Here is a 20,566-nt window from a genome sequence, read left to right on the forward strand (position 1 = left end):
TAAGAAATATCTTATTCAGTTATTACTAGTTTGCTACATTTCATTTAATAATACATTTGAATTCCTAGATATGGAGTTAAAATAAATTTTTCACTTATTTCAAGGAAAATTACACTATACTTAGCCACATGACACCTTTAAATTCTTACCTTTTTCTAGGATACAAATTCAAGGGGTGTGAAGAAAGTTTAATGGACCACTTAAATTTTTTTCTAACATGAACTTTTAAAATAAATTACTGCTTTTGTATTTTAATATATCATTCAATACTTACTGAGATCTTTCAAGTGGTAGGCTATATAAAAAGCACTAAAGATGGTGAAAGAACTGCAGAGATTCTCACTGCCTCAAGGAGATTTCTGAGCTTTTTTTGATAGAAGTATGCAAAAGGAGTGATGGAAAATCAGAGGAACTCTACTCAGCCTGAGGCAGATGGAAAGTGATCAGGAAATGTTTCTAAGATCAGGATAGGTGATCCAACAGATATACCTGTCCCTGCAAGTCTTAATCAGGAAAAGGAAGTTAGTCACAGTGGCTTTGAGAGCAAACTAGAAATGTTGTTGAAGGCCTGTGTCCTAAAAGGAGAACAAGAAAGTCAACAGGAAACCAAGGAAAGATTTTTGGCACAGCTCTGATTAATGAAAGATTGGTTTCCCTCCACCCAAGACCAGCAATTTTTTACTGAAAGAAAACAAGATTGCATAGTCTTTTAGTATAGCATAGAACAGAAAACCCCAAAACCTGCCACATGTACTAAGGCCTACTGTTGTATTGTGAAACTTTAGTTTTAGTTGTATTTTAGAACAATAAGCAATATGGAAAATAAAATTATAAATAGGTAATCTATTTAAGAACAAACTAAAAGTTTTGGTTTGGACTGAATATACTTTTAAGAGGTGTCACAATTACATAAGTATAATTTTAGCTTCCTCTTCCCATCAGTTGAAAAGAAAAAGTGCTGAAGAGAAAGAAAAGCTGCTTTGCTTACAGAAGTGACTTGGGCAAAGGGTATATACAATATACATATAGCAATTAAATGTTAAAAAATTTAAGAGTCCTGATGTTCAAAGCAATAATATGACATTTCAGAGGTAACCCAATATATTATTTTTTTAAGATTTATTTATTTATGCATACAAGAGCTGGGGTACAGGCCAGAGGCATATGGGGGGTGGGGTGAGAGGATTCACCAGAAACAGAGTGGGGAATGGAACAGGCAGATTGACCAAAGTACACTGCTGAGGGGAGCAGTGGGCGAGTAAGGAGAGTTCTGCTGCGCCATTTGGGTTGCTCCCTGGCTGGCTGGGAATCGAACTCATGCTGCAGTGGCTGCAGATAGCTTCATAGGTTGTGTCTTAACCCTTGCGCCACCAGGGAGGCTCCCCAATATATTATTTTATCAAAAGTGGAGATCTACTGCCTGCTGATAGGAACTTTAACCAAGTTCCATAAATGTAAATTTGAAACACATTTTTAGCCACTTGAAACGTACATGTAAATTTAATAAAGATGACAAATAAAAACTTATTCACCTGCATTTTAAGGTTCCTGTTGGTTATAATAATAGCTTATATTTGGCATTTACCTCTTAAGGATTTAGGCATATGACTGTATTTAATGCTGATATCATCACCTTGGCGATGTTTCTATCTTACAAATGAGAAAACAAACATGGTGATTATATAAATTAGCAACACTGTCAACACCACTGCTGTATTGTACCACTTCAGTAGCTACTGTGTATGCTAAAGCTTGTCATGTTATTTTTTTTAAATAAAAAGTATTTAATTTATGAGAAAAAAGGATTTCTCCAAAACCATTTTCATATTAGTATTTCAGGTGTGAACAGACATTTACCACATTTGTTGAAACAAAAGTTCAGTGAACAATTATATCCAAGTAACTTTTTGTCAAGAGGAAAATAAGACTACTAATACATGGTACAAAATGTTTAATATACATGCAACAAGTATAGTACATCAAGGCAACAAAATGCACATTTAAATATTAGCATATAATTCAGCATTCTATTTTGGAGAGGCTGTACAAACAATAAATACTACCACCTAAAATTAAAGATTGGGACGTACATTGTTTCTTCATGCAAACATTAACAAACTACCCTTACAGCTAGTGTGGAATGAACTGTGTAGAAATCTGAATTCAAATTAGCAGATGAATTTTATACCAAGAGCTCCAAGAAAGGAGGAAAAGTTATGATTCTCAGATGTCATGTTTAAATCTGCATTTAGCAGTATGTTAAGATGCACAAGTTACTGTAAACATTAAACAAATCTGAAAATTTTTTCTCAATTATGGAATCTTGAATTTTCCTTTCTATAAAAATGTATGAAAAAAATTTATCAGTGATTTTTTTTAGTTACTGAAGGACCATAAATTTCAGCTGAGAGTGCACCATAAATGATAAAGCCTAACATTCTGATTAGGAAAGCAGCAAAAGTGCTTAAGGCCAGTCTCAAGTTTTTGTAGTTCTCTTCCTCCATAGCCAGTTCTTACTCCCTTCTCCCAAGGTTTCCTGTCCTCTCATTTTACACCTTCCTTCCATCCCCCATGCTGATCATACCTCACTCACAGTAAAGCATACAGAGTTAAGAATTGATTGAAAGTACCATTTCTCAAGAATATTTGTGTTTCTACAAGTACTAAAGCCTTAAGCTAAAGGAATAAAGCTCTGAATATGTTCTGATACATCTAAAGTAACTTCTTATAAGGGCTTCTAGGCCTCTTTTGTCCCTGAAATGATATTGTTTGAACTGTCTTACATGTAAGACTAGCCTTATTATTATTATCTTAAATTCCAAATTATGAGAGTAAAGCTCTAAATATTGTATAAAACCTCCACACTCCTACATTTCTAATTCAAAGAATGAATGTGATAAGTTCAGTTCTTCTTGCCTCCTCTCAATAAAATATACTGTTTTAGGAAGAACAGTTTTTCCATATGTCAAAGCTACTATGTTGAATGTAATGTTTTAATAAACAAAAATAGCATATGAAGTCCCCAATAAGTGTAGCTTCTTCATGTAAATAGTGTATAAAACTTCTTTGGCACAACTGATCATGTTTTCCTCATATTACTTACTATAGAAAATATACTTCCTATGATTTTCTCTTTCAATGTGGTGGAATTTTTAGGGAAAAAATGTAGAGTTGTTCCAAATAGTGCAAAAAGATTTAAAATACAGCTCAGAGTTGTGGTTTTGTTGTGTTGTTGTTTTTTTTTTTTAAGAAAATCTTTCATCTGCAGAAGTACAGGGATTTTTATATTAGCATCAGTTTCTAAATGAGATTATGGCATGATTAGTGCTAGAACCTGCAAAACATAAATGACACAATTCATTGTGCATATAAGGGAAGATAAAATAGTACTATGTGTCAGATATTAAGTTTGGTGATTACCTTTCTGATTCTTAAAAAGTTCTCAGATCCTTAATTGAATTTGAAATCTTTTCTGATAAAATATTTTTTTAAACTTCTGGTCTACACTTTTAAAAGTTTCCAACTTTTGATGCATATTTGATCAATTTTTAAATTGATAACCTTTTAAGAAAATCTTGGTAAAACAAAAATATGAAATTTATTCATTTTACCTAAATGGTCTCAAATACTGCAAAATATTTTCTCTAGAACCCTAACTTAATTACCACCTAAAGGTACATTCCTACAAAATTTATAAAACAGTAAGTGGAATGTTAAGTTGACATTAAATGATAACTGTTAAAGAAAAACTGAATAAATCATTGAGAAACTGTAGCCAAGAACCATCTCACATTAAAAACAAGGTATCTGAATGCTAGAGCCTAAACAAAAAATAATGAAAAATTAAATTTTCATTCTAGAAAACTTAATCATTGAAAAAAACCAAAAGAAAATGCATAACAAGTCTCTGTAATAAAATAGCAAGCCTACTCTCTAGGAACTATGATGTTTAAATATATGAAATTCAACTGAATAAATATGCAACATACAGTGTGCAATGGACTAATAATTTAGAGAATCTTTGAAAGTTTTTTTAAGCCTATTCATTTTTAAACATCCCAGTGACAAATATAAGAATAAAAAAAAAATGGCAGGATTTTTTTTTTTTTACACAAGTTTACATGGAGTAATTTGAATTCTCTAATATGAGCAATAGAACTCCAGACATGTGCCAGAACAATATAAAATTCCCAGGGCTTTCCCAGCAGTCCAATGTGTGTAAAGAGAACCTATGGAACATAAAACCTTTTGACTTTTACATAAGAATTTTCAGGATGGAGTTAGACCCGGACTTGTCATCTCTGTTGTAGGACTTGCAAGGTAGTCATTAGATTTTAGACTTGTTAGAGATTTGTAACTTGCCACTGATGTTAGAGACCCACAGAGACCAAGTAATGAAGGAGTATCTTCTTTACCTAAAAATTAGGATAAAAAAAAATAATGAACTGCCCTTGAAGAATGATACCCTTAAAAACTTCCAAACTTTAAAAAATAGTGCAAACACATCTAACTGTAAAATCAAAGACCTATGTATCAACATGTCTGATCTATCAGTAGTTTCAATGTCACCCTTAAAATAAAAAATAGAGAGGATTATTTGTGCTTCATCTTACCCCCATATCAATAATGGCGTATATCAAAAAGACAGGACTCACAAATATTGATGAGGATGTGGAGAAAAAGGAATACTCATCCACTGTTATTAGTAATGTAATTTGGTGCACCCTCTAGGGAAAACAGTATGGAGATTCCTTAAAAATTAAAATGGAAAAACCATATGATTCAGCAATACCAGTCTAGGTATTTATCTGAAGAATGCAATACAAAAAGATTTATACTATATTCACAGTAGCAATATTCACAATAGCCAAATCAGGGAACCAACATAAATGCCCAGTGATAAATGCACAAAGAAATTATGGAGCATGTACTCAATGGACTACTACTCAGCTATTTACAAAGATGAAATGTTACCTTTTGGGACAAAATGGATGGAGCTTGAGATGATTAGACTAAGTAAAAACAGTCAAAAGGTGAAAGTCAAAAATGCTGGATGGTTTCATTTATATTGGAACACAACCAAAGCAAAGCAGCTGTCAGAACACTGGTTACCTTGGGATTATGGGATGGGGGAGAGATATGGGAGTCACAGTGATAGAATAGTGGCACAAGAGATTTGGTAGGGGGAGAATGAGGTAAGTACACTTACGAACGGGTAATTTATACTCCCAAAATTATTCAGATATGTAAATGAGTGGTAGGTCAATAAAACTGGAGAGAAAGGACAAGTTAAGAGTAAGAAACGAAACCCAAAAGCAAACTAATCCAATTAGAGAACTGGTAAATAATATCAGAAGATACATCACCAGTGGATATAGATCTATAGAGGATATATAGCTCATGAAAAGATGTTGAATATCATTTGCCATCAGAGAAGTGCAAATTAAAACCACAAAGAAATTATTGTATCTCTACCATAATGGTTAAAATAAAAATGGTTACAACATAAAATATATTTTCATTCAAATCTATTTTTCATAAGACACATTATAATTTAATATTTACTTCTGATATAATTTTGGTCTTTCTTCTATTTCTGATTTTAATCATCTGTGAGTTACTTTCTTCCTGTTTCTTGAACATTTCTGGTTGATTTTTGATTTTTCATTTAAAATATTTGTATCATATCTCTAAATGCCTGTTTGAAAACATTTAATAAAATGTGCTTGTATTATTTTTTTTTCCCATTTCACTATTGTTTTTTCCAGAAGAGAGATTTTGAAAATCATTGGCTGATTTTTTTTCTGAAATATGATTTTTTTTGAAATTGTAATTTTGTGTTCACTGAGATTTTCTGTGAGAGGAATAGCTGATTTGTACGTGTTATGAAATTTTTTATTCACGAGAACCTACATTTCAGTGTATTGAAGTATAGTTTCATTACTATTATGACACTAGTGAGTGGAAAGGATGTGTCTTTCATTTTAAAAACATTTTCTATTTTACTATATTCCTTTTTGTTGTTGGGTTTCAATTGGTGATATTTTTTGACTAAAAATTTTTTTTGGTCATTTAATTAAAGTATTGCGGTATGGAAATTACATTAGTGATATTTAGTCTGTTATTTAACTTTGAATTCTTGTTTTCTTTCTTTTTTTTAAGATTTTATTTATTTATGCAAGAACTGGGGTACATGCCAGATGTGTGGGAGGGTGAGAGGATTCACCAGAGACAGAGCAGGGAACAGAACAGACAGGCTGACAAATACACTGCTGAGGGGAGCAGAGGGCGAGACAGGAGAGGTCTGCTGCGCCACGTGGGTAGCTCCCTGGCCAGCTGGGATCAAACCCGCACTGCAGAGGCTGTGGACAGCTTCACAGTGCTGTGCTCAACTGTCTACACCACCAAGAGGCCCTAACTTTGAGTTCTTAAAGCCAATATTTTCTTTTCGTTTTTTTTTTTTTTTTTACATATATAGAGACTTTGTGAGAAACTTACAATGACACATCATTATCATCTCGTATCCTCAGTTACATTAATTTACTCATAGTGTTCTACATTCTATTAACTGGACAAATTTGTAGATGTATCCACAATTTAGTGTCATACAGTTTTTTTACTGCCCTAAAAATTCTCTGTGCTTTACCTATTTATCCTTTCCTCCTCCTCTATGAATTGGTTTTTATAGTGTAAAAATATTGCTCATCTTGACCTATTGCTATTAAAATATCTGCAATTAAAAACTTTATTAAAATCACTTATAATGTCTTTTATAATGTCATTTATAATTGTCATTTATAAATGACAATATAAAGACATTTATAATGTCTTTTACATAAGAGTCATCACTAAAAAAATGCATTCACAGATTGGATTAGTTTTTAAAATCTACATATTCTAAATTATATGACAGTAAATCTAGTTTATTCTCTTGGAATAAAATTAGTGCCACTAAGAATTTTTAGTATGCTGTTTATTACTCACATCACCAAAAGGATTCATTTGTAGTCAACATTCACTAAACTATGAAAATAGACTAAAACCCTTTTAGCAACCATCTTAAAAGGAACAATATTCAGCATAAGGCAATTTTTCCATTGTTTTAGACTTCTGGTTAAATTTTTACTTTATCTTACCCATATCCCACTCTGTACATTTTATGACATTTGTTCACTGGAAAACAAGTGGTGAAAAATATACACAAGAATCACAATATATGCAATATGAGAGAATGCCTGGGATGGGATGGATATGAAGATAGAAGTGATTAGTTAAGGTAAGACAGTCAAGGAAAACATCTTTAAGGAGATAATCTCTGAACAGAGACCTGATAAAGAGGCTGCTATGCAAAGACCTTCAGAAAGAAGTTTAAGGGCAGTGGGAAAAACAAGTGCCAAGATAGCTGAAGAAAAAAACAGCCTTAAAGAACATGTCAGTTTGTTGAAGTGTATAGAACAAGCAAAAAAGAACGGTATAAAATGAAGCAGAAGCTGTCAAAGTTAGATCATGTGGGAGGTCATAAATGGTTAGGGTTCTATTGTAATTTTCATTGAGAACAACTGGAGAATTTTAAACAGATATATGATACTTTCTGATTTTTGGTTTTAAAGATTACTGATTATTGAACAGAGAATAGCAAGTGAGGGAACAAGAAAGAAATGAAAGGCCAATTATAAAGCTATTACAGTATTCCATTCAAGAGGCTTATTCCAGGTGCTTTAGTCTAGGGTTGTAGTGATAGGGAAACTGATGTGAATACATATAACATGTTTTGTATGGGGAAATGACAGGATTTACAATAAACTGACTTATTTAAGGGGCAAGAGTAGAATCTAGGGAATGCCTATAGTAATGCCATTTTTTTTGCAATGGAGAACAAGGGAAAAAGCTGGAGGCCTAGAGGAATGCAGGTTCCACTGATGTTAGGAACAGTTGTCTCCCTTGCGCTCACACACACTAGCAGAGGAAGAACAGAGGAGGAGAGATAAGGCATGTGAGCACCAGATTATATAAGTACCACCTGTACAATATGAAGTGCTAGAGTCACAGCTAATAGCCTATGCTGTGGAGAGGAAAGACGAGAACTTGGAACCAACTAAGCTACTATAGTTTAAAATGAATACGCTGAAAGTTAAAAATTGAATTGTCATCATTTAATTGAAAGTGACCTGGAAAGAACTGGAGCATGCAAACCAATGGAAAGAGAGCTCGATAGAACACAGCTGAAATGGTAATGGAGATAAATAAAAGTCCAAATATTTATTCCCCAAGTTTTTCAGAGTACTCATAAACCAGGTACAAAGGGATTCAAGAATAAGGAAGTGGTCAGTTGTATCAAAAACAGTTGAAAAGTTCAGTATGAAGAAGACAGAGAACTTAGTTCAGCATTATAGCAGTGATTGATAAAAGTCATTTTAGGAAATGGTAGAGACACAAGAGGCAAATCAGAGTGGTTTAAAAAAAGTACTAGAAATGAGGAAATGAAGGTAACAATTACAGGTCATCTTTTGAGAAGGTTATCCATAAACTGTGGGATCCCCAGCTCCCCTGTTCTTGGCTATATTGCCTTGGTACCCAGAGTTCCTTCTTGTCAGCTAGGTGTAGGGTCAGGCAGGGGGCCTCTCACCAAAGGCAAAAGTCCAGGTATGAGATACCTTCTGGGAAACCATTATCTGCTGAAAACAGTAGGCAGATAATAGAGATAATATGCTTTGACCAGCAGGAACAATGAAGGCCCCCCAACCCCTGCAACAGCCCTGGTCACTCCACCCTGGTATACATCCCCAATAACTGCTTCCCCCAGACATGTACGCTCCCTACTTACTTGCCCCACCTTTGTACTGGATGTTAATAAATATGAGGCTGTCTTTGTATGGGTGTAGCCCTCTAGGCTTCTCATTACTCCACATGGACTTTGAGTAATCTTTCCCTCATCTCATGCTGCTTCCTACATGCCTCCCCCCATGCGACAAGGTGACAAACACGAGAGAAAAAAACACAAGCAGATCATTCTAAATCATAATTGTAGCTTAAATGCTATAGCATGCTTCACAATATCACTATTAGTCTTCTGTAACTCTCTGCAACCAAGTATAGTGCAGAAAAAAATATTTAAACAGATCTTTTTCTTACCTTCACTGATTAAATTTAATGTGTCCTGTTTTCCATCTCCTTCTTGTGATTGACCTGGATCCAGTGAAGTCTGAGAAAGGCTAACTTCAGCTGATAACTGGTCAAGACTTTGATAACTTTTTCTGTAAGACAAGGATGAAGTATTACTTGAAGCTGTTCTCACATAAAAAAATTCTAAAAATAATTTTTAAATGGTCTTCTTCAATTTATTGAATTTTTTATTGATGTCTCCCCTAATTATGGTTGCAATATGATTTCCACTTTACTTTTCCCTCCATCTTCTTTGAAGTCTTCAGTCTACCAAAAAAGGAAAAGAAAATAATACTTGTCAAAAAATTAAAATCCTTACAATTTTTGATTATCCAGTAGGTTAAGAAAAGGGAACTTCTGGATATTATCAACTGTCAAGTGAGCAGAAAATCTACATATTACTCTTAATGAAGAAACAAAACTGACATAACGATGACCTAGTGTTTCCTAAGTACTTCAAAATTCTTCATTGCCTTGATATGGGTGATTATTACATAACAATAAAAAATTGTTACTGTAAGTCCTATAATTTAGAAGTTTAAAAAATGTGTAATAAAATATCTGTTTGTGTAAAAACACTGAAGATAATTAACCACCTTCCCTTATCTGTTTGCTATTGTGAGCACAATTCTTATTAAATTAACTAGTAATGAATTACAATAGAGGAAAAGTTTCATCATAAGTGAAAAGAAGTTAATGAAGATTTATTATTAAACTTTCCTCATATTGTTTTTTCAGGATAAAACCAACTCAAGAGATATATTCAGTTTTGTTGTTACTGACATTTCAAGTAAGAACATAACTCATTATTATTTTCAAATATAAATGAATGTGTTTCTCAGGTTCAGCATCTATTTTTCAGAGTAGCCAAACTATTTGAAATTCTAGAAATGTCATATATTCTATGATGTTATAGGAAAACATATAATTTTAATGCTAGAAATGTATCAAAGGTATGTATATTAAATATAGGGGGAAATACCAAACAATTACCTATTTGTTATTTCCTCTAGGAAATGAAGAATGTGGTGATGGGATAACTTTATTAGCATACAATGCAAGCAGTTTTCTTACTTTATAATATGATGACTTCAAATTTTGAGAAGATAAAAGTTCTGAATTATATTTTGAAGTAGTAAGGAATTCTATTATAGAATAATTGTGGTAATTACAATAACATATATTTGAGTTGTACATAATACCAATTATTTATACAGCACTCACCAAATGTTAGGCACTATTTACACACAGCAACTTATTTAAATTTTCATAATTACCCTAAGAGGTTGGAATTATTACCACCCCATTTTATAGCAGAGGGTACAAACACAGAAAGATGAGATTTGAAGCTGCCAGCTAGGCTCTAATTCTATTCTGTCCTTAATTTTAACTACTATGCTACCTCCTTTCATATAGGAAGAAACAATTCAGCTTATTTTATTAGAAACCCTATTTTTAAAATTTGTTTTTATTTATTTATGCATACAAGAACTGGAATACAGGCAGGGATGTGGATGGAGAGTGAGAAAATTCTCCGGAGACAGAGTGGGGAACAGAACAGGTGGATCTACTGAAATATACTGCTGAGGGGAGCAGTGGTCAAGACAGAAGAGGTCTGCTGTGCCATGTGGGTTAGCTCCCAGGCCAGGGATCAAACTCTTACTACAGTGGCTGCCAATATCTTGATAGCACCGTGTCTTTAATCCCTGTGCCACCAGGGAGGCTCTGAATCTAATAAAGTTATAAACACACTTCTTTTTCAAATTATTTTTCTGTGCCTATAAGTAAAAAAAAATGTTTGCATACAGCATCTCTTTTGCCTCTTAAACTGAATGGGATCAAATGATTTTCTGACATTAATTTTTCCTCACAGAAAACTTAGTTAATATATTAAAATATTAAGAATTACATGTAGAAATATTACATATAATGAAAACAAGAAACAAAATTTAATTCACTTGAATATTTTAAGTAAGGACTGAATTTCACAACACATATTTAAAGTAATCTCAAGGACTATCACCCACTTGAAAGAGGAACACCTATAAAAACAGCAACACAAAATGAGCTTTCTGCTGGACTTACTGTAGTTCCTTTTAGAGTATCACACTTCCAAAGTGATTCTGGAAGCTTTCCACCCTTTAATTTTGTCACAGTGAACTATCCTTGAGTTCATAGTCTCTAACTGAACCAAACGCCAATGAATACAGAAACAGAATTTGGTAGACAATAATGTTCTGAAGCAATAACAAAAGTTTCAAGTCAAAACAAACCACCTAATTCGTAAGATATTAAGAACAGCATCTTTTTTGCATGAAAATGACTGAACACCCAACATCTGGGAGGAAATCTAGTTCAACCACTTTCAGTAATTAAAAATGGTTTGGTTTCCACATTCTGACTTTATTTCCAAAGTGACTGGCAGCTACTACGTCTGACAAATATGTTGTTGTTATGAAGTAAACTGTCTATGGGAATTCTGTCTTAAAAAGATCACTACTAAGTTCTATCTTAGAATTCTAGACTCATAAACATCATACTTTAAGACTTATATGTAACATACCAGAAACATCAATATAAACAATAATCTGTAACTACAGTTAACCCTTGAATAAAAGGGTATGGGTGTCAGTGGCACTGACCTCCTTCAGTCTAGAATCTATAACTTTTGACTCCCCAAAACTTAACCCTAGTTGGTCTGCAGTATTTCCAGGGAATTGGTGTCAGCACACACAACCTTGCCCTGCCCCCACCTCTATTCAGACAAACTAATGCAAATCCCCAGATGCTCAAGTTCCATAGAGTTGGCTGTATGGGGTGTCAGTTGGACGTATCTGTGGTTGAATAATCCAGAGACAAAAAAATCTGCATATAAGTAGACCTGCACAGTTCAAATCCATGCTGTTCAAGGGCTAGCTGTACTTCTCAGAATAAAATTTTTAAAACTGCAGTTTACTTAAAGTAACCCAACATAGGGAGAGTCTTGTATTACGACTATATAAAAGGTTATTATTTATATCATTATTCAATATAATTTTAACTTGTAGGAATTATGTCTTATGTCACAAACATTTCGGACATAACAAAATCCAATATATTCAACATCTAATGACTTAAGTATTATTAAGTCACTCAAATGCAAATTTCTATACACAGAATTAGATGCCAAATAAAGGCAAGGTAAAAGGAAATTGAGCAACAGGCTGAATTCACCTATCCATAAGTTTTTCTATTATATTATACTTCATATCATTGATCAGAAGTAATAATGTACATAATCTACATTTTTAAGCTTGAGGTTTAATAATAAATGTTTTGAGGTTAATAATAATTTACATTATCTGGTAGTCATTGAGCAACAGAGTGTGATGCACAGGAGCCATCCACATGTAAATAAAAACAAATATATGTACACTGTATACACAGAGGCAAATAAATGTGCATAAAAACATATATGCTATTCTTTTTATTATGATTTGTTTTTCATAGTAATATGCTTAAGGAACAAAATTAGCATTTGTCATAGCAGGATAAACAATCTGTTACAATTAATAGAAGGATGCAAGGGAGCCTGAAAAGGAGATATATATATATGAGTTAGGTTAATGCAAAACCTACAAGATATAAAAGGTTTTACAGGCTCAGTTCTTTAGGGACTCATATTTCAAAAATAGTGGAAAGACACACATAGAAAGGAGAAATTCTAATGCATCTGAAGTGATTATATAGCAATCCACCAAAAATTAAGAAAAATTAGTTTACAGAGATCATGAAGGGCATATAAAAGATCCTAATTCTCAATAATTTTGTGAATGATAACCAAATTAGGGACAATGATAAACATGGAAGATTATATATGCTTAAGTAGAAAATATGGGCACCATGACAATAAATCCAAAGTTTTGGGATGAGAATGAGCAGATTAGGCAATAACGTAATAAAACTACATAAGAGATAATCTAACATGATGATATAATTGGTATCTAATAATTGATCACTGTTACATGACCGAGACTTTACAAATAAAGAAACCGAAATAGAACTTCTTGGAAATAAAAAATAATCGTTTATGTGTGTGTTAAACAAATGTGTTTTATATGCTTATTTGTTCTTGAATTTTTATAGTTAGTCTGTAATGCTTTAAAAATTTTTAACATGATATTCCTATGTTTGAAATGAAGATATAATATTCAGCATAACTAATCTGCCAGGTAGAAATAATTATAAAATAAACTGGAAATTATGTTATTAAAGTTTTATAAACAGCATAGTAAGTGGATAGAAATTTAAGACATTTTACCATGAAAGGGATCTTTCTGTAAGTAGGTAACAATATAGCTAAGTTATCCAATGGCTCATTGTAAGAAATGTCAACAAGACCAAGAAATTCATTAAATAAAATAACAAATTCTCTCTTCTCAAAGCTGATTAGATGAATGAGGTTACAGAGTTCCTAGGGAAATAGCTATAGATAGCCCATATTCTTAGCAGGAAATTATAGTAAAATGACTAATTATAGTTTCATTTTCTTTCTCCAAATTATCAAGAGAGCTAAATGGAGTAAATGAGTTAAGAACTATAAAATTTGAATCCATGCTAAACAAACTAACAAACAATTTCATTGTTTTCTTTGCTGCTATTATTAATACTTTGTTTTTTTTTTAAAAAAAAAAAAAGCAGTGATTATTATGACATATAATGAAAGCTAGAAATAAAACTTCCACTTAGACTCCTCATTGGCTCTTCAATAGGTAGCTTTGTAGGCAGGCAAGGATACATGTCTGTCTTTTGGCTAAAATATTTTACCTCCCACTATTTAAACTGATAATGTGTGTACGGCCATTAAAAGGCAGAGTTTTTAGTCTTTCTTGCATCAGGATTTAATGCTGTATTTTTGCCGTTAAAAAAAGCAGGAACACCTCGTGTGTGTGTGTGTGTGTGTGTATGTGTGTGTGTGTTTATATCTATATGTGTGTTGTGTATGTATATATGGCATATATATAGCCAAAACAAGTGTACCAAGTATTGTTATAAACTCAGTTTTTACTCAAATTAGAAATGCAAATAAAACAATACTCTTCTATTAAATATGCCACAGAAAGATAAAACTATATAGCACCGTAAGATAATACACCCTATTCATAATTTTCATAAGTGTATATAAAGTAACTATCTTACAATCCATGAAAGATTCAGTCAATACCCGGTATCATACCAAGCAGCATGGTTTACATGTTGAACCAAGTTCTATTGATAATCCGCTCACTTTTCCCCAATTATCTCTCTCAATCAGTGAAACAAAATAATTCAAGTCCCTAGAAAATTTTTAATAAGAAAAGGCCAAATTTATTTGAATTCTACTTTTCATTAAAAATAATAAAAATAAAAAATAGCAGGTAGAAATTGTGTTTGTGCTAAAGCATTCCTTATAGAACTATCTGGCTATTAGTTACCCAGAGAAAAATATCCTAAGAAGTACAGATGAAGTGTGTAGCTCTACCAGTGGAATTTAAAAACAAGGTCCTAAGATAAAAGAGGGACGGCAAGAAGAGAGGAGAGGAAGGAGAAAAGAGCAAGGGAAGAGAGAAAATAAGGAGATGGAGAGACAAAAGGGAAAATCAGAAAATTAGCTGCAGACAGACAATATTGAAATAAAAAATTATCAAAATGGGAAAGTCACTAAAAGCAAAAAAGCTAATTTATAAGGTCCAAAATGAAGATTATCTAAAGGCAGATGATTTAAGATTTTGTGGCTCTCTCAACATTAGGCCACTATGACTAAATGAAACAGCCCTGAACTGGGACAAAGAAATGGGAAAAATAGCTTTTGACCTACAGGTAGTGTGATTATAAATTTTTATAGCCTCCAAAAAGTAGTTCAGTGATAATTAACAAAATTCTTTCAGACCCACCAAAAACAAGTAATAAATATCTTTTTTCAGATGCATCTGTAACATTTTCATGTAATGGAATTTAGTTTTTAACTAGCAGGAAATTTAATCCTAAGGCAAATACAAAAACCAAAGTTAGAATTCCAAAACAGATAGCTTATTAACTATGTGCTCATAGACTTAACTGAAGGACTGGCTGAAGATTAACTAAAGAATTAGGTATCTGCTATAAAACTGCCTGATAATATCTTAGATATTTTACTTCCCCAGGATGCCTTGGCTTTAAAACAAAACATATTCAATGCCTTAATCTAACTTAATTAAATCAATGTAGTTTTAAATCCTATTTTGCGCTAAGTCAAAAATGAATTTAAAAATAAAAGAATAACTCAGAAACCAAAGTGGATAGTCCTATTTTTTGGTACAACTAAATTTGTAATTAGTTGGAAAAAAAAGTGTTACACTTACTCATACCACTGTTTATTGTGTTTTCGGTAAAGCAACGTATCCAAGGCAACAGCATTGACATCCAGAGCTCCTGGGGAAGGCCACTGGTTGGTGAGGTGGGCAGTTAACTCTTGTCTTGATCTTAAATCATTATTCTTTAGCACAGTCCTGTGAATATTAAGATGGTGAGTGCTTTTGTCTTCACTGTTCTGTAATGGCAGAGGAACCTAATGGTATCAATTTAGGTCCCCAAAATTCATCTTTTTAAAGTGGTATGTTAACAGATTGTGGACAGAACTACAATAAGATTGGTTGGTGATATAACTGTTTTGTCTCCTGCAATATGTGTTGTTCATTCTTTCTCTGCTGGCTACAACAATCACTACTTAGGAAATCCAGACTTTCTATCTTTTAAAACAAAACTACTAATAAAGGAGTAAACTTACTACTGAAGGAGTAAAGAATTCAAGCTGTATTTTACATTAACTAGAAAACAACGGTAATATCGTAAAGCTACAGGCTATTAGATGCTAAAATATGAAGTTAGTGATTTTCTAGCTTCAAATTTCACAATTAAATTTAACTCAGTAAAAAAAAAAAAAAGACAAATGAATAAAAAAAACTGAATGCAGTAAAAAATACGTAAGGTTTCCATAGTTGTTTTTGATGGAAATGACTACTACTAAGTATTCTTAAAATAATTAAATCAACGACAGCTGCATCAAACAGTATACTTTATTGGAAATATTTCAACTACAGAATGAAGTCATTAGGCCAACTCATGGTTTATTGTCATTTTTGTAGAGCTATTACTCATAACTAGGTTTTTGCCAAAATTTCAGCTTCATTAACCACCTGCTCATTGTCACAAGACTAATTCAACATTTGAATGTGGGTGTTTAAAGAAAATTTAAAAGCATAATTCAGTTTGCAAGTGTCTTATTCTACCTCTAAAAGGCTCTAAATTATCACCTAAATATCCTGTACCCTCAGAGAGGAGTGCATGGCTTTAGCATACCAAGCTTCTGAGTCATCGGCTAAGATGCAGAGAAAATGAGCTTGCCACTAACTTTTGGAGACAATAATTCTGTTATGACAGAGTCAGCAGTGTCACTGGCTAGATAATCAGGTGCACATCACCTTTGGCCCTGATTCTAATGGGATAACCCCATTTATGTCTCAAAGAGGCTCATATTATTATTTCTAATTTTACAGGTTATCTGTGTACATTTAAAAAGACTTGCTCCACTGTGTCCACAAAGAAAAATTATTTGATGCAAACACTAAATTTCCTCTAATGATTTAAATACTATTGGTGAAACAGGGAAGAAGTGAGAATGTAGCCCATCCATCAAGGTAAACTAGTTACAACAATTTCATTTCACTGGAAAAGGAATGAAAAAATTTAAATGGACTTTGAAGATACTTTTTTTAATGAAAACAGTAAAGAGTAACCAAAACATGTTAAGATTAACCAAAAACATCATGTAAAGCAGAAACAGGGATTACTTGCCAGAGAATCTATCATAATAAACTGCCATTATTTTGGGTTTTCTTGAAAGATTTTTCTTTCACATGGTCCCTCTCTCTAGGGTCTCTAGTGAGTGTCACTGGAAAACTCAACTTCAATGCCATAATTGGTTTATAGGAAATATCTAGAGCAGAATGAAAAAAGGTAAATGTGAGCCTGTGAGGTAGAACTCAGGTAATGACAAATAATTGAACATACTCCAATTTAGAGGATAGTCATTCTGAAAGGTAAAAAAAGCTTTATACCCCGTAACATTGAGAAAGAAACTAAAGTTACTCAAACATTTTTTTGCACACTATCTATGTCAGTGGAGAATTTTCACATAGTGACAAATTAAGTATTGTCTTTAGACATTGGTACTAAGAAATCCTAGTAAAACTGTTTTCTGTGGGAAGTTTCCTGGTCCTCTGAAACAGAAGATAAGAGATTTCAGTGTATGGAGAGGCAGAGTTTTCACCCATGCTGCATGTGTTTGGAGCAGCATGGATGCTGCTTTTGAAAGGAATGTGGAGATGGTAATCTAGGCACTTGCCTTGCCACTCTGAAAAGGAGAGAAACCTCATGCAAGGCCCTTCTTTCACTACTCTAGCATACCACTGGGACAGACAAATGAAGTAAGTTGGGCTGAAAACCTCACCCCTGAATTCTGAATGTTGACTAGTGTCTATTTAGAGTTATAAATAAACAAAGCAATTTCTTCATTTCAGCAATGGGGTCCTGCTCAAAATGTACAAGCAAAGACATTACTGAAGTTCCTATTTCCTTGTCTTCTGGAGTAACTAAGTCTACCTGTTTCCTGGCCTGTTACTCATTTTTTTAAAATCAAGTCCATGAGTTGATACGGATTTACAAAATTCTGTTTGTATTTAAGAGTTGGCTGTGATTGTTTACAAAGAATGCTATTGCTTACCTTAGAACAAGCAAACTATACCTAATTAACTTCAAGACCTACTTAAAGGTAATTCAACTGATGTTAGCATAAAGAATAACATTTTTCTCATTTGACCTGCCTTAAAAATAGCTTACAATTACTAAGTTACTCAACAATTGATATTATTTCATAGGATAAAATCAGTGGCAATTAGAGATAAAAATATGTGATAGTCAGCATTTAATTTTAACCAAGATTGTAACTAATGCTAATGTTACTGAGTGAATTGAAAAATTGAGATTAATTATACTTGTCATTTATATCTGTGATACAAGTAAATTTAGCTTTCTTTCATTAAAGTAATAATTCTACATAAAGATACGTAAAGGAAATTTGTTTAATTTACTAAGAAAGTAGCCATAATATATCACAGTTGATTTTAAGGACTTTCTGTTGTATCTACTACTAAACTGCTAGTCAGCTTATTTCCCTTCTGATTCTCAACAGAAATTATTCAGGAATTTGAACACAAATAAAAATTTAATCTTTATTGAACTCTAGGTGTAACTGACAATTTAAAATTATGTGCATACTTAAATTGTACAACTTGATTTGATATATAAACATTGTGAAATAATCACCACACACAAGCTAATTACTTTTGTACCATCCTCGAATTACCCTTTTTTTTCCTATAAGAACACTTAAGAGCTTAGAATATACCCTCTTAGAAAATTTCAAGTGTTCAATACATTACTGTTAACTATAGTCACATTGTTGCACATGAGATCTCCAGAACTATTCATTTTCCATAACTGAATCATTGTACCCTTTTATCAAAATCTCACCATTTCTCCCTCTCCCCCACCCTGGTTACCACCATTCTACTCTCTGCTTCTATGAGTTTGACTATTTCAGTTTCCACATATAAGTGAGATTAAGTAGTATATATCTTTCTGCATCTGGTTTACTTCAGTGAGCATAATGTCCTCTAGGTTCAGCCATTTTTTAGCAAATGGTAGTATTTCCTTCTTTTTTATAGCTAAATAATAGCTGCTCTGTGTGCATATATGTTTGTGTGTATCTCACATTTCTTTACCCATTCATATGTCAATAGATATTGAGGTTGCTATTGTGAATAATGTTGCATATCTCTCTTCAAGATCTGTTGGCTACTTAGTTACTTAGCAGTGGGATTGCTGTTGGTCATCTTTATATCATCTTTGAAGAAATGTCTATTCAAGTTTGTTAGAATCTTTTAAATTGGGTTACTCATTTTTTGCTACTGAATTATATGAGTTCCTTATATATTTTGGATATTAACACCCTGTCAGATGTTGTAAATACATTTTTTTTCATTCTACAGTTTACTTTTCACTCTGCTGATTATTTTCGTTTGCTGTGCAGATCTTTTTAATTTGATGCAGTCCCATTCTTCTATTTTTCTTTTTGTTGCCTATACTTTTTTGTCATAGCCAAAAATTCATTGCCCAGGGCAATGGCAAGAAGCCATTTTCCTGTTATCTTCTGGTACTTTTACAGATTCAGATCATACATTTAAGTTTTTAATCCACTTTGAGTTGGTTTTTGTAAATGGTATGAAAATAGGTCCAATTAAATTTTTCTGCAGGTGGATATTCAGTTTTCACACCATTTACTGTAGAGACTATCTTCTCCCCATTGCGTGTTCTTGATATTCTTGTCAAAAGATCATTTTACTATAGATGCTTGGGTTTCTTTCTGGGCTATCTATTGTAAGGACTTATACCTATGTCAATGTCAGCATTATACTGTTTTGATTATTGCTGATTAATAATATTATTTTGAAATCAGGAAGTGTGATACCTTCAGCTTTGCTTTTCTTTCTCAAGATTGCTTTGGTGGCAGCACACCTCTCCTGTCTCAACCACCGCTCCTCTTAGCAGTGTATCTCAATAAATTCTCCTTTTCTGTTCTCTACTCTATTTCTGGTGAATTCTTTTACCTCTGTGCCTCTGGCCTACAACATGATAAAAAAGAAAAAGGATTGCTCTGGCTATTTGTTGTGTGTGTGTGTTCCATATGAAATTTAGAATTTTTTTTTCTATTTCTGTAAAAATTGCCATTGGGATTTCGGCATGGATTGTGTTGAATCTGTATCTCACTTTGGGTAGTCCAGATTTTAATAATATTTAACCTTCCAATCCATGAAAACAGGATGCTTTTCTATTTATCTGTATCTTTAATTTTCTTCATGTATATTTAAAAAATTTTCAGTGTATAAGTCTTTCACGTCTTTGGTTAAGTTTAGTCTAATATATCTTATTCTTCCTGTTGCTATTGTGAGTAGGACTATTTTTAAATTTCCTTCTCAGACAGCTTCTTGATTGTACACAGAAACATGATGAATTTTCTTTTGTATCTTGTTTTTTTATCTTGTAACTATGTTAAATTTATTAGTTCTAACAGTTTTTGTTGTTATTGCAGTTGTTGTCTTCATTAGCTTTATGTATTCAAGAGTTCCAATATTGAGTACATATATATTTATAATTATCGTAATTTCCTGTTGAATTGATCCTTTTTATCATAATAAATTTCTTTTTCTCTAAAAAGAAATTTCTTTTTCTCTAAATACTTTTAGGATTAAAATCTATTTTGTCTGATATAAATATAGATAGCCTGGTT

General features: G+C 32.6%; 1 protein-coding gene across 4 annotated transcripts in view; it reads right to left on the reverse strand.

The window, feature by feature from the left end:
- Positions 1-1,400: 1,400 nt before the first annotated feature.
- Positions 1,401-20,566, reverse strand: part of RUNDC3B (RUN domain containing 3B) — a 101,024-nt gene continuing 81,858 nt past the window's right edge. For 2 of the 4 annotated variants that reach the window (XM_037510536.2, XM_037510545.2), the window contains 3 exons: positions 15,522-15,668; positions 9,133-9,254; positions 1,401-4,415 (listed from right to left, as the gene is read on the reverse strand). In XM_037510536.2, coding sequence (XP_037366433.1) covers positions 4,270-4,415; positions 9,133-9,254; positions 15,522-15,668 — 415 coding nt within the window. In that variant the 3' untranslated portion in view covers positions 1,401-4,269. The remainder of the gene's footprint in view (positions 4,416-9,132; positions 9,255-15,521; positions 15,669-20,566) is intronic. The other 2 variants (XM_037510564.2, XM_037510554.2) reach the window with 1 other exon arrangement.

Source organism: Talpa occidentalis, unplaced genomic scaffold, assembly GCF_014898055.3.
Source record: "Talpa occidentalis isolate TD23 unplaced genomic scaffold, MPIMG_talOcc4v2.1, whole genome shotgun sequence".
NCBI lineage: Eukaryota > Metazoa > Chordata > Mammalia > Eulipotyphla > Talpidae > Talpa > Talpa occidentalis.